The following is a 21,220-nucleotide window of genomic DNA, read 5'->3' on the forward strand; positions in this document are numbered from 1 at the left end:
TATTGCCTGATTTTATTGTCTTTGGAAGAATCCCCAGGTCTTGATCCACAAAAATTTACCTTGTTTGCAAATAATATACCAGTGATTGCTGGTGGTAACAACCATTGTACAATGAAAAGATACAGAAAAAACATCACCATTTCTAATAGGACATATACTCAGTCATTCAGAAAAATAAACTGCGAAGAGCAAGCTGCAACAATTTTCAATTCTCCCCTCCTCCCCCCTTTTTAGGAATTCCTTAAGAAAGCCAACACTGAAAACTGATTCTCTTAAAAAGTTGTCAGGGGAAGATGGTTTCCACAAACACAGATTTTTATCTCTGAATATGAACAAATTGCTCTATAAGGAAGATTGAATACTTTAACACAAATCTTGTTTTGAATGTGAAAAAGATGTTATGATAGAGTCAGTCAGGTTGGAAGGTACTTCATAGAACCATAGAATAGAATCATAGAATAGTTTGGGTTGGAACGGACCTTTAAAGGTCATCTAGTCTGACCCCCTGCTGTGGGCAGGGACATCTTCAACTAGATCAGGTTGCTCAGAGCCCCCTCCAACCTGACCTTGAATGTTTCCAGGGATGGGGCATCTACCACCTCTCTGGGCAACCTGTGCCAGTGTTTCACCACCCTCACTGTAAAACATTTCTTCCTTATATCTAGCCTAAATCTACCCTCTTTTAGTTTAAAACCATTCCCCCTTGTCCTGTTGCAACAGGCCCTGCAAACTATAAAAATTTTGCCACCATCTTTCTTATAAGCCTCCTTTAAGTACTGAAAGGCCGCAATAAGCCTCCCTGAAGCCTCCTCTTCTCCAGGCTGAACAATCCCAACTCTCTCAGCCTTTCTTCATAGGAGAGGCATTCCATCCCTCTGATCATTTTTGTTGCCCTCCTCTGGACCTGCTCCAGCAGGTCCATGCCTTTCTGGTGCTGAGGGTTCCAGAGCTGGATGCAGGACTCCAGGTGGGGTCTCACCTCAGCAGAGTAGAGGGGCAGAATCACCTCCCTCGACCTGCTGGCCACGCTGCTTTTGATGCAGCCCAGGATACGGTTGGCCTTCTGGGCTGCGAGCGCACATTGCTGGCTCATGCCAAGCTTTTCGTCTACCAGTACCCCCAAATCCTTCTCGGCAGGGCTGCTCTCAATCCCTTCATCCCCCAGCCTGTATTGATACCAGGGGTTGCCGTGACCCATGTGCAGGACCTTGCACTTGGCCTTGTTGAACCTCATGAGGTTCACATGGGCCCATTTCTCGAGCTTGTCCAGGTCCCTCTGGATGGCATCCTGTCCCTCAGGCGTGTCGACCACACCACTCAGCTTGGTGTCATCTGCAAACTTGCTGAGCGTGCACTCAATCCCATTGTCTATGTCATTGATGAAGATATTAAATAGTACCGGTCCCAATTCAGACCCCTGCAGGACACCACTTGTCACCGACCTCCATCTGGACATTTAGCCATTGACCACTTGCCCTCTGGATGCGACCATCCAACCAATTCCTCACCCACCGGACAGTCCACCTATTAAATCCATATCTCTCCAGTTTAGAGAGAAGGATGTAGTGGGGGACTGTGTCAAAGGTCCAGATAGACAACATCGGTAGCCCTTCCCATATCCACTGATGTAGTCACTCCATCATAGAAGGCCACTAGGTTGGCCAGGCAGGACTTGCCTTTGGTGAAGTCATGCTGGCTGTCTCGAATCAGCTCCCTGTCCTCCATGCGTCTTAGCATAGCTTCTAGGAGGATCTGTTGCATGATCTTCCCAGGCACAGAGGTGAGACTGACTGGTCTGTAGTTCCCTGGGTCTTCCTTTTTTCCCTTTTTAAAAATGGGGGTTATGTTTCCCCTTTTCCAGTCGGCGGGAACTTCACTGGACTGCCATGACTTCTCAAATATGATGGATAGTGGCTTAGCAACTTCATCCGCCAGTTCCGTCAGGACCTACAGATGGATCTCATCAGGTCCCATGGACTTGTGCTCCTTAGACGGTCTCAATTTTTTCACTGCAGCAGGTGAAGTCAATGGATGTCTCTGGTTCAACCCCCTGCTCACAGTAGAGTTGATACCGACTTCAGACCAGGTGTCTCAGGGCTTTATCCACTTGTGTCTTGAAAACCTCCGAGGACAGAGACTTTACAATGTCCCTGGACAGCCTGCTCACAGTAGAGTTGATACCGACTTCAGACCAGGTGTCTCAGGGCTTTATCCACTTGTGTCTTGAAAACCTCCGAGGACAGAGACTTTACAATGTCCCTGGACAGCCTGCTCCAATGCTTGGTGATTTTTCCTTCTATCAACTCAGAACCTCCTCTGCTTCAGGTAATGACCATTGTCACATTACTCCACCATGCACTTCAGTATAGTATCTAAACATTAAAGATTACTACCATGCATTGGCCATGAATGTGTTTTGCTTTGGTACATACAGTTATGTAAGATAGTAGCGGGAAAACACCCTTTGGTGGCTGTAACGATTCACAGCGAACACGATTATAAATAAAAGTGTGATTGTCATTCTGGAATCACAGAAATAACTCAGCTTTCCTGCTGAAACTCCCATACAAGTAGGGACTAGTCTCAGCTTGCTTAACTTTTGAAATCTGAGTACCACAGACCAGGATTTTTGGCTGCCAATTCTGCTAAGCCTTGACATAAGAAATACTGCTATATTTTGCACATAAATCAATAGAAACCTACAGTATAAATCCTCCAAACAACTTTGAGGTTTGCAAGTTGCTGGGAACAGCCTTTTATCTTCCTCTCTGCAGTCTTGTGTCAGTTAGACAAGAAAAGCTTTAAAGATTTCAATATGGACTTTGGAGAAAGGTGTTGGGGACAAAAAGAAAGAAAGGAAATACCATGTTATGAAACACTTGGATATCTCAGTTTCCTTTTAATCATAAAAGACATTTATTCAAGAGTTTGCAGTTGCCTTCTCTGGCTGCCAGAGGCAAGCAATGTTGTCTTATTGAAATGTTGATTTTCAGACAACCGCTGTGAACAAATACACCGTTCAGATCTCAAAGTTCCCTTCTATTGAAAGTCATCAGTTGCAAACTTCTCCATCTCATTTGGTCTAGTAGCTTCATCTGAAGTCAATCAATAGAGGAAGAAAATACCTGTAAGGTACAAACATGCAATTCTTGCTACTTTTTCTTCTTTTTAACTTGAGAAGAGCAACTGACCTTCCAGAATTAAAACGTGGACAACATGGACTGTTTGCTCTAAATGGTTACCATTTTTTTTTCCTAAATGAGGTGGTATTTTTGCTCCCTTTCAGATAAATGCAAAGGAAGTACTGTAAGTGCAAAATAGCTACTATTTTTCCCTTAGGTGCTATAATTTGAAATACAACAAGCATATTGACTTCACCTGCTGCAGTGAAAAAATCGGAGAGTCAGAAATGATTCAAAAACTGTAAAATAGCCAGTGTGTGATCAGGCCACTTACTTACAGGAAAAATGAAGAAGTGTATTGACAACCTCTCTATTGTCCTTTTAAGATGAGATTTGAAACTAAGCATCACATATTCAGGATTCGGGTGCCTCAGGATGTTGCAGGGTGGATACTTCTTTCTGTTGCGGACCAAAAATTCCTAAATTCTTTCACAAAGTTAAAATGTATATTCCTCAAAAATAAAAGTTTATCTTTCACAGGAATAACCTCTTTCCAAAGAAAAAAAAAAATTCCTTGAAAATTCTTCGTCAGCTCTGACATTCATCCTTCATCAATTCAAATGGCATGAGATATGCAGAGTATACCATTGCAACCCAGGAAGACTGTAATATTAAGAGATTTTTTTTAAAGCACAATTATAGGAAATGTGCATTCAAATGTCAAATCAGTTAACACAGATAAAGGGAAGACTTATAAGCATAGCACCATCAGAGTGCCTCAAGAACATAACTAAATATTTAACATATATTCCATAAAGAAAAGTTAAAGGACAGTCAGTTTGTCTGTTTCAGAGGATTTACAGTAGGATTTGTTCTTCTTTTTGCTTCATCCTGTTTAATTCTATGCAGCTTCTTGCATATTGCTTGTTGCCTTAGTAGCTGAGCACCTGCCAGTAATGAAAAGATTGAAAGCTATCACATACCTTTTTTCTCATCCTTTCTCATTCTTCTAGGTGTGTCTGTATGTGAGTGGGTGTGTGCAGAAGGATGGATCCTGTGAGAGAGAGAGAACAACAGATATTCTTTTGGTAGGTTTGTTGTTGTTATACTCATGTTGCCTGTGTTTTTACTGAGGAAAAAACTGGAGCAGAACATGGTGAGATTAGGATGGATCTTTTCTAAAATGTTCATCTACAAATCAACGACTAACTTCATATCAGCCTTTCACACATATTATTTTCTTCTGTTCTAGTCAAGCAACAGTTTCAATTAGGAGTTTAGATGACTTTACTATATCCTGGGGCATGGTATGGAATATCTTGTGCTTAGGGACCCAGACCATGAACTTTGTTCATCTTTCTGTTGCATAAGAGGCCCATGTCAAGTATGGAAAAGCTCTGATGTGGTTTTCTAGTAACCTGTGCTGCTAAGGATGAAAATAGAAAGATATTGATGAAGGACCTAAATACCATGAACTGCAATTCATTCCACTTCCTGATAATTAGATTTGTTTTAATGAGGCTCTTTTAGTTTTTCACTGGTGATGGTTTTCCAAAGGGAAAAAACACAAATGTCAAATCAGGCTGCCAGAGTGAAAAAACAGACATTAACTGGGATGTTCTCCGATGCACTCAGGGCTGACCAAGCAGAGGAGACAGGTGCAGCTAACCTTGCTCACCAAAAGACATCAATGCAAGTGGCAGCAAAAGCAACAGACAGGATGAAGCAAGAAGTCTGATTAAGTTTACATGGCAACTGGTGGAGCTGGGAGAACTTCTGAGATCCTAGATGCTCTTACCCCCATCAGGACACAATAAAGTCACACACCAGCCCTCCCCATATTGCCTTGGTTTCCCTGGGAAAGAAACTCAGGTAGAAGGAGCTAGAAAGGAGCCTCAGTGTCTTCTGCACAAGCTCTCTGATTTGGCCAATTGCCCCAGAACAGCATGTACCTCTTGTTCAATCTACATGCCTCCCTATGTTTTCCTTCTTATGACTGATGGACAGGTTTTGCAGAAGAGTCAGCTATTCCTGAGCTTTAACAGCCAGAAGTCACATTATGAAAAAAATTAGGGAAAAAATAAATTACTTTATAATATGCATGGCTAACCCAAACATTAAATCATAACTTAATTTCCATTCCACAGGAATAATCTCTGTATTTAGATACACAAAACTGCAGTGTTTCTTAAAGAAGAATCAATTGAAAATCTACATCATATGGGAGAATATAAAAATGCTTATTTAAAAATTAAGTTAAAATTAAATTTGGTGTCTCAATTTGTGTTTCTGCTTTCTTCTGTCTAAATCTTAGCACTCATTTGTTTGTCTGTCTGAGGGGTTACCCAGCGTATTTTGTTTTGACAGACATACATGCTACCCAACTATGAAAAAGGATTACAGTTTTATTATCTGTCATATAGCATGCCCATTACACAAAGTTAATCACCTTTTAAGGAGACAGACTTGCCCTTCATAGCAAGGGATCCAGCCAGGCAGACCTCAGCAACATCCCTCTAAGGGGAGCAGATACACAGGACATTTCCCTGATTGTCCTCTAGCACTGCTAGCAAAACAAGCATCAAAGCTGCACGACTGCCTTACTTTCTTCCCTTTCTTGGCTCCGTGGACACTAGCGGTATGTTTTTGTTTTCCTGTTAATTTTGCAGAAGCGAGAGAAGGGAGGCGCTTTTTCTCATGGTAACATTTCATGTTTCCAGGCTGCTTTGGTTTCCCAGGATGTGTTAAAGGTAAACAAAACTGACAAGACAAGGCTAATGGGTTGAGGACTTGATGTTTTAGTCCTGTTTTTTGAGTGTCTTTCAAGTAAACCTTTGAGGGCTTCTACTAACCTCATTACCATTGGTCAGTCAAGCCTCGCCAAAGTAACATGCATCGACTTGGCTTTAGCCAAGATGCCTTTAATCTGAGAGTCAATAGTCGCTGCTTTTGTTAAACTTCAGTGGCATGCTGCAGGTTACCTGGCTGACCTTGACCATTCTGGTCTCTCCTCATTCTCCTTTTCTCTCCTCCTCAGCGATTTTACTTGGTATCTCTTCTGGTTCTGACAGCTTTTCAGTCCTTCTTGGTTCTCCAAGTGCCAAATGGTTTCTCTACACTGGGAAGCAGTTCTGCAGCAATTCTTCATTTCTCATAAGATACCAGTGAGTTCAAGCGCACAGTTCTCACAGTTGGGAGATGCATTAGTGTAACTTTCAGTGTGGCAACTGAGGTGGTCATGGAAGACAATAATACAATCTTTTTTTTTTTTTTCATCTACTCATTACAACTACTAAAGTAATTAGAAAACTATATGCTCTTTGTTTCTTCAAAAATATGTCATATACTCAAGCAAACTTGTCTCCTGCCTTTGGAAATGTGCAAATAAGGGTAGGAGAAGGGAACAGTTGCAGCTTTTAAGTTGCCTGGTGGTGGGTTACCTTGACTTGTACTTTCACGTTTGGTGTTATATTTTGTGAGGTACATTACAGTTACATCAGGGGAGGCTACAAGGAATAAACATATGTAGTTATATCAGTATTTGTAAAAATCTAACACTCCAAAAGAAAGGAACCCCAAACAAGCATATGATGTAACACCTGTGCACACACAATGGAGCATGTATCTTGGAAGGTGCCTTAGGAAATTTATTCAAGGAACAAGATAAGCACCAAAGGTCAAAATCTACCCATAACCCAAAGAGGACTGAGCTATGCACAGCACTGTTAAGAGTTTGGGCACTGCTGACTATTGATCTACTGCTGCGTGTTGCCTGTAAGAGCAACACCATGCAAGCCATTCAGTCTACTTTCTTATGTTGAAATAAAAGACCCATAAAGGGGCACTTCTATCTTACAGACAATTCTTTATTTATAGAATGGATTGCTATGACTCCCTAACTGAGAGAGCACACAGATTTCTATTCCAGGGCATCCCCACATTGTCCTGTGATGCAATTGTTACAGAGTGCTAAAACCAGTCACTCCTTCTTGTGTTAAAAAATAGGAGTGTGACTGTCTTTTGTTGCTCTGTATAGCACAAAGATGAGTTCTATATGTCAGAGCTGCCAGGAGTTTACAAGTTATGGACCAGCCTCTCCATAAAGATCAGATTCGTTTGCAAAACAGTTATCACTCACCTAAATAAGGAAATAACAATAATATAAATACGTAGTATATCATAGGTATTATATTACATTTGAGGGAGAAAGCTATTTTCTTCTTGCCTGTAGTGCATTTGTGTCACACTGGCAAATGTTTGTTAAAAAAAAAAAAGAAAGCTCACATTGGCACACGATAACATGCTTAAAGGGGTTTTGGCTTCAAGTAAACACCGAGTATCATGAGATCTGTGATGAAATCATGGGAACTAACAATGATTGTTGCATGGCAGAGACTCCAGGGCCTTTTGCTGATACATTCAGCTATCAGACATGCAACTAGCCACCTGTCTGGCTTCAGCATTTTCTCTTATTTTCTCCTGACACCATAAACATAACTTAGTCAGCTACATAAATTCTGGCAAAAAAAAAAATGGCTCGCAGGCAGGTTTCATCTTTTCTAAAATTGTTTTTGGTACTGATTTTTTTTTTTTAAATCTTACTAATAGAAAATTCAGAAAAATAAGACCGGTTGCTTTGAGAAGCTAGACTGCACTTGGGATTTTTGGGACTTCCAGTCTCCTTGTTGAAACGCAAGTCAGAGCTGGGGGTCCTATCCCTGAAATATAGTTGCCTATCCTAATCTTCAGATCCTGGAATAAGAGCATTTTTTTGGCTCTGCAGCAGATTGCCTGGAGAGTTTTCGCCGTGACACGGGCCTTCCATCTTCCTCAGGCAACTGTGCAGGGTAAATGGAGACACCAAGGATCCTTGGAAGACCGCTGCAAAACTGGGGTAGATGCCAGGTTCCTGGAACAGCCTACCATCAATCCAGACACTCTTAGGAAGAGTTTGCTGGACCCAAGATATCATGAGTTAAGCGTTTTAGGCTTCACTAATTAGCACTTGCTGCAATTTTACTCTAGGGTCTCATTTTTGCTGGAAGTAACGGCAGCTGCTGCCTCTCCAGAGGAGCCTTCAATCTTGTGGAGAAAAATCTCAAGAGTCACTATAAAAGGAGCGAGACATTTGGTCTGCTACTAGGCCAAAACCTTAGCTCTTTGTGAGGAGTAGAAGAGCAAGGCATAATACATGAATTAACCACTGCCATCAACTCTCCTTGGTCATGGACAACCCCCAACCTCAGGGAAGTTTCGATGCTTTTTCTACAAAACAGAGATCATTTGTGTATTGGTGGCTGTCAGATCTAATATCAGATTGTTTTAAAAGTCTATTACTCTTGTATCACAACTTATTGTATAAATTTGGAATCAACACTGAACCACATAGCTATAAATGTTTAGAAAGGTGTCTCTGATATACCTCATGCAATGAGACAGAAGACTAACAGAAAGAGTAGTGCCACACTGATACTTACACTATGCACTACTTTGGCATGAATCTACCATAAATTAGGTTTAGAAAGTGTAACTTTACAGTGAATGTACTTATACCATGGATGAATTTGACCAATTTCAAAGATATATAGTACATCCTCTTGGAGCAATTAGATAAAAATTAGCAGAACTTTCAATGCAAACTAACTTGTAAAATTTTATGAGTCTTGGCTTGGCTATAAAATAGAGTCATAAAAATCTAAAAGACACTTAACGCAGTGTCTCTTACATATTGAGAAATGTATTGAGTCACACACAGAAATGTAGTAGTGAATTAGCCAGTAGTAAGTAGTCAAGGAATTAGATAAATATCTGACTCTCTAAGAAACAATACATTATTTATGTTAGATAAAAAAGAAACACCTGCAGGGAATTTTAGGGAAACCTAAGGAGAGTTAACAACAGAGCAATGCAGTAGCAGATTACACTTAGAATGGCTATTGGAATGAAGAAATGAAATTACTCACCTAAGATTATAACATATTTCAAATTCACTATATCCAGGTGTCATTGTGGGTACCTCAGGAAAAAAATGCTTAGAAACATTAATGCTTACAGGTTAACAAAAGCAAAGAAGATCCCTACAGAATCATGCACTCTTCACAAATATTTGGAATGGTCAACTTGTCTTTGAATATTGCCTTGCACACCAGCCAAGGTATTTGAAAAAATGTGTAATGAAAACAGTAAAGTCTGAAAATAAGAAAGTAAAGTCTCAAAATAATATTTTAGAAATAAGAAGATATGAAAATATCTGTGTCTGAGAGGGATTAGCAGATGAACAGGAGGAGGGATTTATCACAGATATGCTTCATGTATCGTATTCATGAATTGTCATATATGACACAAGTCTTATGCTAAATACAGGGTTTGGGAAGAAACTTTCAAAGGCCAAATTTTCCATAAATATATTTCTTTTTTCCTCTCTATAAGACCTCTCTATATTGACTATTGTCTCAAAAAGACAGCCTTCTGAAGAGAAAGATGGATGCATGGCAGTACCTTAATTTCTACCTTCCTAGAGAAGGAAAAAGCTACAATATCTAAAATATGCTCGTGACAAAACCTGAATCAAGAATTCCATTGATGCCCCATGATCTGGTTCAGCCCATTAGAGACAGCACAGATGGGAACTTCAGAATGTGGATTAAAGCTTTTTCTGCACATTGCAATGCCTTCCCAGCATCTTTAATGAAATTCCTCTTGAGATATGAACATTAAGCTGTGTTCCTTCTGGCCTGTTCTTCATCAGGACTAAAATTTTGCCCTCAGACTTTATTAATGATTCTGCTGATGATACATGAGATGAAACAAAGCACAGCTCATTCCACAAAACCAGCATTTACTTTTCTAGGCTAGGAGAAACATATTAAAATTGGCGATGACAGCTAGTTCTGTTAGAAAATTAATGATATGAGGCTCAAAGTACTGATTGCATATCCATAAGAGGTTTCATGTTCAAAGGGCTAACATTTGATTGAACTGAGTTTATATTTAGAAAGATGGGATCTGTTTCTTTCAAGCACTATGTTAGATTTGGATGAATTTCTTTTAAATGCATTTCACGTTTCCTCACTTTTTTCCTGCAATACTTTGCATGCTTTTGTACATCACTTAAAAAAATTTTTTGAACTTTTAGAAGGCTAAAAGTTTTAAGACCTGACTGAGCAAACTGGACCATCAATAGCTGGAAATTTTGCTTTCCCCTATTTTCAGCTGAACTGAAAACATTTGAATTGTTTGTGAACCTTTGTGTATATTTTAGTGTTTGCGGTAGGAATGGCATTCTGGGCATGCCCACCTGTTCCTGCCTTGCAGCAATCCTCCAGTAATGGGCAACTCGGGACACTGTAGACCTTCTCACTAGGGAAAAGATAAGTAATTGGCTACAAAAAAAGTCATCATTTCTATTGCCTAAATCTAAGGTGCTTTTTAAAATGACCAACAGTGTCTGCAGTTTGATCAGAACAGCAGCAAGAAAAATAAAGCAATAAAAACCCAATAATCAATTCAGTCTTATTATATTTATTCTGGCATCTTGCACTGCAGCTCAATATTACTGCATCTGGTAGAGCCTAAAGCATGGCCTTACAGATTGTTTCAGACCTCAGGTATGCAGCTAGCACAGATTCCCACCATAAAGTTCCTTGTACAAAATTAGTAAGTTAGTTGACCAGATGCTCTAAACAAGGTGTAATGGGTTTGTCAGCTTCATTTTGGTATGGCTGTCATATGCTATCACCTAAAGGAGTGTCATGAATTTAAGTTAATCTTGAGCACACGGATGGGGAGAGGAGGTGACCATTTGTTTCTGGGCTGAAAAATGAACACCTTGAACAATTAACTGTTGTGCAGGCATGGGTGCAAACATGTTCATGTTATTCTGCAGTGTGCCTAGTCCTCCCAAATTACGAAAATTGAAAACATTCAACACTCCCACCAGTGGCTGACAAATCAAAACTAAAACCACGTAGGCAAGCTGGAAACCAGCCACATGGAAAAGAGCTCCTTCAAGTAGCTTAGCCATACGGCCACTTTTGCTTGCTATTTAATCTGAAATACTCTCACTCCCTCAGAATAAAAAAAAATAGTGGCCATTAGTACAGAGTAATTTCGTTATGCTTAATAGCTACCAATGCATTTTTCTTCCAATGATTTGTCCCAACACTTTTGAATCCTTATAAAATTTTAGCACCCACAGTATCCTATGGTAGGACTTCCACAGTTAATTGCGCTTAACTTCTCATTTCCAGCCTGCATTTTGCTGCCTGTGTCTTATTTGTTTATTCCAGTGCTGACATCATCCTTCAGACAGAATACTTCTTCTTCCTTATTGATGTTTATGTGAATCCTAACTACCTCAATAAACTAAATTTTAAGGCAGAATCCTGAAATTAAGTTATTTCCACAATGCTCAAATCAGTGCTGAATAGAGATAACCAAGACAGTTCAATATGCTATTTGAGTACCAAAAGTAGCATAGCAGTCTCCCTTGGCTCAGGAGGATAAATTAACCCAAATGAAGAACCACACTGACAGAATATTTTTATGCAGCAGTATATAGTACTTTAAGACCATATGAAGAAAATGTGAACATATAGAGCAAAATCTATCAAAGATTGCTACACTGGGATCAAGTCACAGCATCGATTCTTTCTTCACATTCACAGGGAAACACACATTCATACCATGCATTGGCATTGATGCCAATGTTGTAGTATCTCTGTATTAAGGAATCCTGCTTGCGAAATATGCTTGATCAAACCAATCTGGTACACAGAGTGGGAAAGAGCTGTTGCATCACACAGCAGCTCTGCATTGTGCCATTGGGCTCAACTTTTCACATAAACAGTGTGCTAAGCGCATGTCTATGTAAGGACTGCAACAACAGACACACATGTACCACGTGCCCTAATATGCCAGATGATTCATCTCATCACGTCACCTGAAGCACATACAAAACTTGCACAGAGAGTAAAGAGGTTTCAAATTATTTCAACACTTTCTAATTCCCATAAGCAAAGAGACTAGAGAGCTCCAGGAACTGTTCTTGAACAAGATTTTCAACAGGAAGGGGTAGGTAGGTTTTAGTAACCACTGTTAGCACACTGAGATGTGTTTTTTGTTTATAAGCCGCTGTTTTCTCTGTATTCATCCTGGCAACTGGACCAAGTAGAGCTCAGTATTCCCACCTAAGGAACAGCAACTGTCCCCAGAGCAACAACAGGGTTAGGGTGTGAATTAGTTGGCACTAGAGGAAAATACTCTAGAAACGATTTGAGATTAGTTTCACATTCTGAAATATCAAGGGAAATTTATATAAAAAGTAAGAAATTTCAAATATTAACCTTGTGTGTAGAGATGCAGGGAATATTGCCCAAAATTCATGCTTTTTTGTGCTTGCCTACAGTGGAAACTGCAGAGATTTGTCTGTGTGCTGGGGAACAAACGAAAGGGATGCAGAGGGAAGCGGTGCTGTGCTGTGAATTCTACAACCATTTTTATTTTATTCAAAATTCTTGGAATCCATAATCAGCGTGTCCCCTCAGAAACTTGTCATAGCAGGCAGTAACAAATCATTCAGGCATTCACTCAGTCATTCACTTCATAAGTCCCACTGAGTGCCATGTACCTTCAGACTGCTATGAACGTACGCAACACTGAAAATACAACCGAGTTATGAAACAAACAAATCACATAGGAGATGTCCTACTATTATGACAACAGTAGTGCTAAAAGTGTTCAAGGAAAAGACCACAATCAAGTATGAACCTAAAGAAATAAACTCTTGTTATCAACATGACCAAAAATGTTGACAAAACTATAAAACATTATTTTAATATTCCTCCATGGGTTTTTCCATCTGACAAGAAACAATAAAGAACGCACACAGAAACTGTGACACATTTAGCTTTTGTTTGATTCTGTGTAATCTCTATCTCCGTAGAGGGTAGTACATGTATGATGGTATACATGTATGTTTTCAAGGGCAGAAGGGCTCCAAGCTAATAGATCTAAATTAGGAGGAACCTCTGCAAATCGAGATGCATTTGAAACTTTGCCATGGAGCGGAGCCTTCTGAAGTTCACACTGATCTTCTCTCTCTTTAAATAAAAAACCCCAGAGCATAACTTACTTACATTCAGCAACTGTCTAGCTATTAGGGAATGTAAGGTTTGAAGCGACTTCCCTGTGTATTACAGTTCACCTTCTTTGGATATTGCTAGCTCAGGACCTATCAGATTTATGTGGTAGATTCAATTAGTATCTTTGGACTGGGATTTAATTTTTAAGATCCTTTCCCAGTACCTCAACAAATCAACAGCAGCTTGCCGCAAGGTAAGAGTAGCTTTATGCAGTAACTAAAGATGGCTGAAGTGCATATAGTTCAGTGACAAGTGTTCATTAGCAGTAAAGCTCATTCAGGAGGTATCAACTCCTCTTCAGTTGAGTATGCATATATTCCACACACATCTGAATTAAACACACCACTGCGTATTTTTGCCCAAGCTCACTTATGTACATAGGTCATAAAAAATAGCAACATAGTGATAATGTTTTGGGGGAAAGGGAGATGTTTACACTGGCAGAATTTTAAAAGAATACACCCTGGATCAGCTGGAATTCAAATCCGGTTTCTGATTATCACAGTAATATTGGACCTCAAGATTAACTTACCCGACTTTTGTTTTCCATCCATTTCACCAATGTATTTGTTTTGCCTATTAGGTAGGTTTTAAATATATCAACAACACTACATACAATACAACATAGGGACTACTGGACAAGCTGAGCTATAAAAGGAAAATGAGATTTACAGTAGTTACACCATTTACTTTTATTATGGAACAGACAGGCATTACCATGCTACTTGCTATAAACTCAGATGTTCAGAGATGGCTGGGCTTGTCCCCAAGCTGTGCACCTCTACAAGAAAACTGCAATTTCTATTCTCATTTGCATGTCACATGATTGTATATATTAACATAGCACAGACTGGCATGAATAGCTAGCTGTTCCTGCTGGAAATGTAACTATAGTATCAACTAAAAAGGCTGGTTCTAGCAAAAATAACACAGTAAATCTACAGAAAACTTCATGGCATAAGTCCATTGTCCAGGAGTGCTGGAGAGGAAGACAAAAATCCCCTGAATATTTAAGCAAACCTGAACTTCCTATACCTGTTGTGGAATGGTTGAACAACCTGACGGAAATCAGAATTAAACTTGTGCCTCTGAATACCAGTCATATACAACAATAAGGCATCAAAGCAGTACTTACAGCTAGAGAATATCAGTGGACACGAGTGTTCATCCATTGGGAAGTTGTGCAGCTGCAGCTGGCACTCAGCATTGATGGTAAGCCTGTGGAGAAACCAAGCGTCTGTTACTACACATCAGCACAATGAACAGTCGGAGGAGGAGGCAGAGTGATCTTAGGTATCAGGCAAGAGCGCTTTGACATCCGTACGTAAGGTCTGAAACGAAAGGACTATATTTGCAGGTTGTTCATTGGTTATTTAAGCCTGATCCAAACCAATAATAATTATCTAAAACCACAAATAATTTCATCACATCATTAAGAGTTTCTTGATCCCAAGAAATCTGCGCATATGTTTTTCTCTAGACAATTCATCATTGAAGGACATGGGGTGAAAATAACTATTCTTTACAAAAATAACAGGAGATATGGCTGATGTGGCGGTATGTAATTCCACAAAATTAAAACTTCATAAAGAATCTTACAAGGAATATTCTCTGCATTTACTTATAATGTGAACTTAAAATTCTTTCAGTCATTTTGGGCTGTCTCTCAAAAACTTAATAAATCTCTGTATGCCATTCTCTGTTATACAGATGTAACAAACAGATCAGCAGAAATTTCTTCAATCCCACTTGAAAGTGTGTTTTACGTGATATCCCTAACACAAAGGACACTATGAATGGAGCTGATTTTAAAATGACTATTAAACCACATAATCTTTAGTCTGATAGCTTACAAAGTAAATCTAGTTACCCAGGTAGATAAGCATTAAGCGCTAGTTTATTATACAGGCTTTTTCAGGAAACAGACACATTAATTGCATGCCTGAATTTATGCAGCAAGTGTGGGGAATGAGTTTTTTTTGTTGGCTTCTTTTTTTTCTTTCGTTTTTTAAACTGATTCAAAAGCTAACAGACCGGATGGGGAAAGGTTTGTGTCTCAGATTTAGGATGGCACAGAGAAAATCTCTGCCTTGGAGAAGGTCACCTGTGAGGAACTTAACAGCGTTTTTGCACTGACACGAAGAGGATCTGCAGTGTTACAGCAGGAGTGCATTCACACCCAAAAGTGGGCAGGGAAGAGGATGGAAAGGCATGGAGCATGATTGAGCCCCGTACACTTTCTCCTGAATACAGAACACTCATCAACACCTGACAGTACCAGGACATACGATAGTTACTGCTTCCATGCCATACCAATTCTGTGTGCTCACTTAAGTCAGATAAATTGTTATTGAATTACACAGTATTATCAATGAACAATGATCTTTCTAACAGCTTCTCCTATGTAAAAAGGAGGCTGACGTGAGTGGGCGAAAAGGAGTCAAAACATCTTTCACAAACTAAAAATGCTCATTCAAACAATCCACTGGGTCAAGTATTACTCCTTTTTAGCTGTTTTAGACCAAATCTGCAGTCCCTTCAACAAATAATTTCTTTAGTGATAGGTATGAAAGTCTAACTACTATTAGGTAGATACTTAACTTGCCCTGAAATAGGACTTAATAGAAAAAAAACAAAACAAAAAAAATCAACAACCCAACCAAGAGGGTATTAGACATCCTAATCACCAAAGACTTTAGCTAAAGGCTATTGAAATAAGGAAGAGCAAGCCTAAGAAGGGAAGGGCACTAAAAATGTCAGTAGCATTTCCAGCTGTTTAATTCCTTTCTTATTGTTTGCCAAAGACTTGCTGTTGGAGCCCAACTGCAATTGCAATTATGATCAGAATATGCTGAACACAATCACTGAAGAAAATGTAGTGTAAAAGGGATGTTTCTGAAAAAGTTTGCCATGTGGAATATGACTTATGGCAAAACTTTCTGCTGAGCAATTCATCTCTTCTGTAAGTAAACACATATTTTGATTTCCAAAAGCATTTCTTATCAAATATATACAGTATTTCTAATACCATACAGTTGATGGTATCACAAAGATTAGAAAAACTCTAAAAGCCTTTCCTCCAGCAATTCACCCTTGTGATGAGATGTGACAGACTATCTTTCAGAGTGACTGACTTGAACAATCAAGTATTGGCATTAGCATGAATCTAGAAATACTTTATCCAGCCCTGCATCTATCTCTGATCAGAAAAGTTTCTGACAGGTTTTATGGGACTACATGCTCCTGATTTTATTACGAGCACTAAAAAGCCCAACTTCTACAATTTAGACAGGCCTATTTCCAATTCTCAAGGTTTCGTTTTTAGAAAGACAAGACTCTGTTTTTTAAACTCTGCAGTATTGAATATTTCAGTATTTGTCAAGCACGGTCAGGTAAGCATCAGGAAGAAAACAGCAGAGGAGAACAAAGATACTGCTGAAAACTACTACTACTATGCCAAAGGGGGCAGAAGTTCTCAGCCCTGCACGCCGCCGAGTGCTCACCTGAGGGTGTACAAGATCTTGCCGTCATTCCATATGCGGAGGAGCTGGTTGGGGGTGGTGATCCAGTGAGCCTCTGCTGTCTTTGAGTTACGAAATATCGTGTCCGGGATCCAGATCAAGCCAACCATGTTGCTGTTCAGAGTCAGTATCTTCATGGTGCTGTTGAAGCGAAGACGGCTATCTGTCCACGTCTGGGCAAAAAATATATCAATTTGATATTCCTGCAATGAAAGCATGATACGCAAACTGAAATTAGTTCCACACTTCCCACTACTATTTGGTCTTTGATCAGGTCTATCTGGGTGTAGAGCGGCAGGATATGTTCAAGCCAATGGAGAATGTTTCCTTTTTTTACTGCTTGAGGAAATATTTTTTCCGTTTTTTTTTCTTGTTTTTTTTCTTTTTTTTTTCCTCTAGCTACTTTAGAAAGCAGGCCAAACATCTCACTTGCCTTGGTCCTGTGCCATAACAACATCTGCACTAGCGCATTCTTTTCCATTGTCTCTGAACAGTCACAGCTACAAGATACAATTTGCAGAGACTTCTTTGTCATAGGGAGACTGATAAAAGATGTGTGAAAGATGAACAGGAGCAACACATGTAAGGTGGAGAATGGTAAATTCCCCTGATTATGGAAATGCCTTTTGGGGGGGGCCTTGGGGTGTAAATTTAATAAATTAATTGTTCTGTTTGTTACCAATTGTTCAGCCACTCGTTTTTAGGTCACACTACAGCAGAATTGAAAAAGCATGTTTGTGCTTCTTTACAGACACCTCATGTACCCCAAATGCTAAGATCTGAGCGGTCACTAACTTACTGCCCTGAATAAGCTAATATCATAATTTACATGAATCTCATTCTTTCTTTCACTCCATGTTTACTGCTGTGTTTCTGTAGGTAAGGTGTCATAGTAGGTATAACTGCAGAAATTAAAATACACATGGACAAACAGATAAAATGATATAGGCGAACATACAAACATGCTGATTTATGCATTTAATACTCCATGGAAGAAACTGTGCAAAACCCAATATTTGAATTGTGAATTCCAGCCACCGGAGGCTGGGAAAGGTCACATTTGCATTTGCTTATGTTCCCCTCCCTCTTTCCAGACTGCTCTACCTATGCAGCCTGTGGAAACGGCCATCTGACTGTGTCATGAAAGACCCTCTCAGTATCGCAGGGCTGGCTGCATCCATGACAGGGATAACGTTTGCTGATGTGACACAAAGTGTATGTTCTACAACACAGGCTAATACAGGGGCTGGGAATAATCCAGAGGAAACCATCTCCTCAGCTCCCCTGGTGGATGCACTCTTGGTATATCTGAGCAAAGGAGAATTAAGGCTGTGCGGAAAGTCTGATATGTGGCCTTTGACCACTTTGAACTTGCTTTTATTGCATATTTATTTGTCTATTCCTAAATTTTAAAAGGGAAGGTGTAAAAAGAAATACTATTATACAAACAGTATTGTATATTGTTTTATTTATAGATAGTTAGAAGAGCTTGTAGTCTACGTTTTTGGCAGGTCATCTTTCCAAAGCTGATGTTCTAACACCAGGAAACCTAATTCACTGACACTGTGTAATCCTAGTCCAAAACACACTCTGGGCCTCTCATCTCGAGATGGCAAATGATCAATAGGTGCATAAGTGGTGCTAGCATGTATCCAAATACCAGGTAATAGATCACCTTAGGAATTAAAGCCTAGCCACCAAAGGCATTAAGGACCATTTTTCTGCATAGCCTATCTCACTACTGTTTTTCATTGTATTATTAGCTTTATTTTCTCAGGGACACTGATTAGAATCTGAAGAGACTTTTCTTTCATCTTGATGAGCACAAAGTTGCACATCTCCACACACTTAAAGGATACAATGTAATATACACAGAGTACCTTTATTATTCAAAAAGGACACCCTTAATTCACCAGGTTTAATATGGTAGAGTGCTGATCTTATTTCTTTACACTCAAATTTGTATCATTTTAGTCCTTGAAAGTCCAGTGACAAGAGTTTGGCAGATTCAGCTTCTGTAGAGAGAAATATGCCAGACATGTCTACGGGTTTCTCCAAGTGCTGAGTGAGTAGAGTTGCTTTTTTTAGCTCACATGTGAGAATAAGTATTTATAGAATCAAAGACCATTTGTATACAGCTGGCTAATGACAGCACTGCCTTTTTACAGAACAAGTTTTTGCATCATATTCATATTTGAGGTTATTTTATATGAATGCTTTATTTTGACTAAATTTAGGAGCAGCCATAATTCCCTTCTTGTATATCATATGTATTTAATGATATTTAGGATTTTAGAATTTCCACCCCGCCAAAGGAAAGAAAGACCTTGAGCTCCATAATACAGTGTCCTGAGAATGTACTGCAGCTAGGTCTGAGCAAAGTGGGCACCAGCAGCAGTATAGATGTATCATTGTGGTTTCCATCTAGGTAAACTACTCTGTCTGAGAAACAGATTACATTAGCCTAGAAGCAGGGCCATGCTAACACCACTGTCCAATTCCCATTTTGCATCTCCTTTACTTATTACTGCAACTAGAACACACCAGCAATGATCATTATTCAAAATATCTCTGCAATGGGCCACTCCAACTCCATTCACCTTAATAAAAACTTTTCGACTCAAATTAAATGGTTCACAGATCTTCTGAGTTATTTAGTTCTTTAAAAAATGTATTTTTCTTTTTGTAAACTGAGGTCTTAAAAAGCAAAGCAACATTTTAAAAATAAAAGTCAAAGTTGTTTGAAATTAGTTGCATTGACTTTTTCAACACTTTACCCCTATTTTTTTTATTTAAAGTGCACACAATGTTCAGTCAGAATATACAAACTACAAAACGAAATTTTCCCAGTAAAAATAAATGCACATTTCCATTTAATATCTGAATTGCAGTTTCATCCTTTATATTCTCTCCATTAATCCTTTTTAGAAGAGGATGTTAGATCAGTACATCCTTTACATTAATCTTTGTAATTGCTTCAGTCTTCAACCAAGCAGATAATGGGGCATGATATTCATATATTCACTCTACTAGGAAGGGACAGAGGTCACTTTTGAAACTGGCACTCAGTTCTTCTGAGCTATTCTGAGTTCTTCTTAGCTCTATGGAGCTAAGCTTGTGCACACTTCAGGAAAATTACCTTTATCTTCACTGACAACAGATACTCAGTTCCCAGTGAAGTCAACCGCTTCCTTATACTGCTTTGCACAAAGCTGGTACAGTGATCTCCAACACACAGCATCAACAAGAAACTGCCAGAGAAAGGTTTCTATGTTGGTCTCATATACAGGTCAATATAATATAATATAAGAAAGGAATGCTTTTCATTTGCTAGCTAATACCTGTCATTTTAGATCTTTATGAAATGTAACGGCTGCACTTACTTAGAGAGTTCAGGCTGGACATCAGGTTTCAGTGAAATGATGCCTCAGATGAAGCAACATCTTACAACTCTAATAATATTCTTTATGTTCTGTTCTACCACTGCACCAGGAATGTTGTTAATATCCTTCTGATTCTTTCTTTTCCTTTTTATTTTTGGCAGTAACCATTGACTACTATAATGAACACAGGAAGAAATAAAAACCAGCAAAATTTTCAATAAGACTTCTCAGCGGCAGAAAGGTGAAACTATATTCTCCATGAAATGATGCCAAGGTCATGTAGAGCAAAGTGTTCTGCCACTAAGTTTTCTTGTCTTACAGGCACCTAATTTGCCATGCTGCTAAAACAGACTCAAGATTTTTCCTACTTATACCACATATTCACACTGTGCCTGGACACGTTAACTGAAGCTACACTCCAGAGCAGCCACACTTCTGAAAAGACATTCTCCTTGCAAAGAAGTAAGGGCCAACCCTAAGAGGAAAAATAGATCTACATGTTAACATGAAGGGAAATTCTAGGGAAATCTTATTTCCTTTAGTACATCACATATTTCTAAAACAATATTAAATTTCTCTGATGCAAAATGCAGTTATAAACTTGAAGGAATTGATAGAAGAATAATTTATTATCAATTTTAATAGATTTCATTATGTTTGTCTTTAAAAGTAAATTCATAAAGCATGTTACATGTATAACCTAAATTCCCCACACTTAGAAACTTCATCAAAATGGAATCTGTTTGAGAGTTCTACAATCTGTCCAAAGTTGATTACATAAGGAAAATGTTTTTTTAAAATAAATGAAACAATTTTAAGAACTTGAAAGAGCAAAAATGTGAAACTAGAATATGAGAATGTTTCCAAATCAAAGACCCCTGACATACACACTCAGCTGAATCTCTAACCACATAACATCAGGCCTTTTAGGAAATGTTAAATTATCAATAATTTTTACTGTTTCTGGAAAGACTAATGATTTTCAGTAAAATTAAATCAGTTTATTTGTATTTTGTTTGATCATATGAAAATATAAAACCTCGTTTCTGGTA

General features: G+C 38.9%; 1 protein-coding gene across 1 annotated transcript in view; it reads right to left on the reverse strand.

The window, feature by feature from the left end:
- GABRG3 (gamma-aminobutyric acid type A receptor subunit gamma3) overlaps positions 1 to 21,220 on the reverse strand; it is a 341,124-nt gene that overhangs the window by 141,150 nt on the left and 178,754 nt on the right. The window contains exons 4-5 of the mRNA XM_075134904.1: positions 16,768 to 16,988; positions 14,400 to 14,482 (exon numbers count right to left, since the gene is read on the reverse strand). Coding sequence (XP_074991005.1) covers positions 14,400 to 14,482; positions 16,768 to 16,988 — 304 coding nt within the window. The remainder of the gene's footprint in view (positions 1 to 14,399; positions 14,483 to 16,767; positions 16,989 to 21,220) is intronic.

This window comes from Calonectris borealis, chromosome 1 (genome assembly GCF_964195595.1).
Source record: "Calonectris borealis chromosome 1, bCalBor7.hap1.2, whole genome shotgun sequence".
NCBI classification, from domain to species: domain Eukaryota; kingdom Metazoa; phylum Chordata; class Aves; order Procellariiformes; family Procellariidae; genus Calonectris; species Calonectris borealis.